Source organism: Arachis ipaensis, chromosome B3 (genome assembly GCF_059453495.1).
Source record: "Arachis ipaensis isolate K30076 ecotype BB chromosome B3, ASM5945349v1, whole genome shotgun sequence".
Lineage (NCBI taxonomy): Eukaryota > Viridiplantae > Streptophyta > Magnoliopsida > Fabales > Fabaceae > Arachis > Arachis ipaensis.
Window position 1 is genome coordinate 132,089,198 of NC_142438.1, and position 2,349 is coordinate 132,091,546.

Below are 2,349 nucleotides of genomic sequence, written 5' to 3' on the forward strand. Positions count from 1 at the left end.
GCTTGAAGAACCTGTCATGCAACAAAAATGATATTATGACATGTAAGAAGTCAATTTTGAATTAAAATTGAAATCCTGTAATTTTATTACCAATTTTAACCTAAACTTAAATGACTTGCAAAGAGATAATGCGACCTGACTTTCTTTTCAAAAAAACCGAAAAATGATACTCACAATTGTACTCGGTCCACCCAATATCTTGACTTTCAAGGTTGTAAAAGACAAGTTTATTTGAAAACACCAAATCTGCAATAGATAAATGAAAAGTATTGTTGAAATTCAGACATTACTAAGCATAATAGCGATAAATCATAAAGTTGTCATGGGCAAAGATTTTTAAGAAAAATACCAACCAGTAAAGTCATATTCTTCTTATTTTTGGACTGAGTCCCACTATTTTTCCAACCAATGCACCAGAAGTTACCCTATGCAGACAGGCTATATTAGTATTTAACTTATATAAGTATTATACATAACGATTAAGAGGCACTACATGTGATGCTTTGCACGCTTTCAAATGGAATGAAATTGGAAAATATGAGAAAAGAAGATTGATGCAAGCCGTACTTTTTGCAAGTGTCCATGTTGTCATTGATATAGTTGCTCATTTTTAAAAGAATACTAAGATATCTCTTATTACATTACATTTTAATAAGTTGTTTTTATTTCATAAACATATCTAATTTCTTTCCCTCATCATCTATGCTAGTAAATTTTTTCAAATTAATGTTATACTGGAACTGCAGTCTCAAACAGAAAGCTTATGCCACACTTGAAAAGTAAATGACAAAGATAAAGCATGAGTTTGTTGTGTACTTATAGAAGCAAATAGATAATCATGTGGATAAACCTTCAAAGAGAGTCCATTTCAAAATAGAAAGTGACAAGTGGAAATCCATCATCAACACTGCAACATCGAAACAAATAGCAGTTACAAAACTGAATGGAGAGATACTAGAAGTCATTTGGTACACTAAGAGACGTGACTAGTTACTGAAGCACCCCATCGATACATACTAAATGATTTCAGAAAAGTAAACTGATAAAAATATATTGCAAAAATGCCACCTCCATTTACTCCATTTAAACAATGAGCAAACATCTTTTTTACTTTTCCAGAAGAAGTAAGTTGTGAAATCAATGAAGAATTAGCTTTTCCAAATCCAAGTATTCCATCAAGTGCTTCTTCATTTGATGAACTTAGATCTACAGACTATCTAGCACCACACCTTAAAAAAAATTCAAACTTTCATGTTAAATTGGAAGAAAGAAAAATAAAAAACAGAGGACATATTTAAGTATATCAAGTTAATTTATCATACATAATTACCTATGAACACAATTACCTGCCTCACAAGGCTTCATAGAGAAAGATTTACCTTTGCAAGTTGGTGTTGGGGCATGGCAAGACACCAGGATACAGTTCCTCCTTCCCCTGGCATGGAAGGGTTTGCGGCGTGGGTGTTAAAGTTTGAAGGATGGTGGTGGAAGATTGCAGCGAAGAACCAGGTGGAGTTGACTCCAGTTCATTGTGAAGATCATTAATCTGCTGCAGTAACTCCCTCAAGCAGTTGATTGCATCCCCAAGTATCGAAGCCCTATCCATCTATGAACAATGAAATACATTAGAATGTATAATCCCTAAATCCTTAACACATAAAAAAAATGCATTAACTAATTAACACCATAATCTGAGGTAGAACTTGTCATGAACATCTATGTGATCAGTAATTCAAGAAGACACCAAAGCATCAATATCAGCCAATTGATATAACACTTAAACAAATCAACAATTATAACTACTGTTCTCACTCAATAGTCCAAATATCAAAAAGCTTCACAAATCACAAACCTTGCTAATCTTTGGCACAATAGACCTAAACATGTACAACCTATCATTAAGCTTCTTCCTGTGCCACCTCTCGGCCATGAGATTCTTCACCGGCATCCCTTTCTTCTTCCCTTTCTGATCTCCACCATTGACACCGCCACTCAAGCTCAAATTCCCATTCCCTCTGCCGCTATGATTCCCACTCTCTTCCACCACCATAGCCTTACTACCACTCTCAACATTCTCATCAGAATCATAATTCCACACTGGCAATTGGTCCAAGAATCGCTTTATGACTTATTGCATACCCACATGCATCATTAGAAATCAACACCCCACCATACATTTAACACATACCTGAGAAGATCAACTAGAGTTAGGCAAAAACCAGCACACTTGCAAGATTTTTAGTGTTTACAAACCAGCACCTCATACCGTGCAAGATATCCCATTTCAAATTATATAAGTTACCAAAATTTGTCATAGTCACATAAAACACTTGCTTTATCGATAACTAA

At 34.7% G+C, this 2,349-nt stretch overlaps 1 protein-coding gene across 1 annotated transcript; it reads right to left on the reverse strand.

The window, feature by feature from the left end:
* Window positions 1–852: 852 nt before the first annotated feature.
* Window positions 853–2,050, reverse strand: LOC107631020 (transcription factor ICE1-like). Its single transcript, XM_088507809.1, has 3 exons — window positions 1,853–2,050; window positions 1,380–1,606; window positions 853–907 (listed from the first exon to the last, which is right to left on the reverse strand). Exons 1-3 carry the CDS (start codon window positions 2,048–2,050, stop codon window positions 853–855), a joined length of 480 nt encoding a protein of 159 aa, XP_088363935.1.
* Window positions 2,051–2,349: the final 299 nt, after the last annotated feature.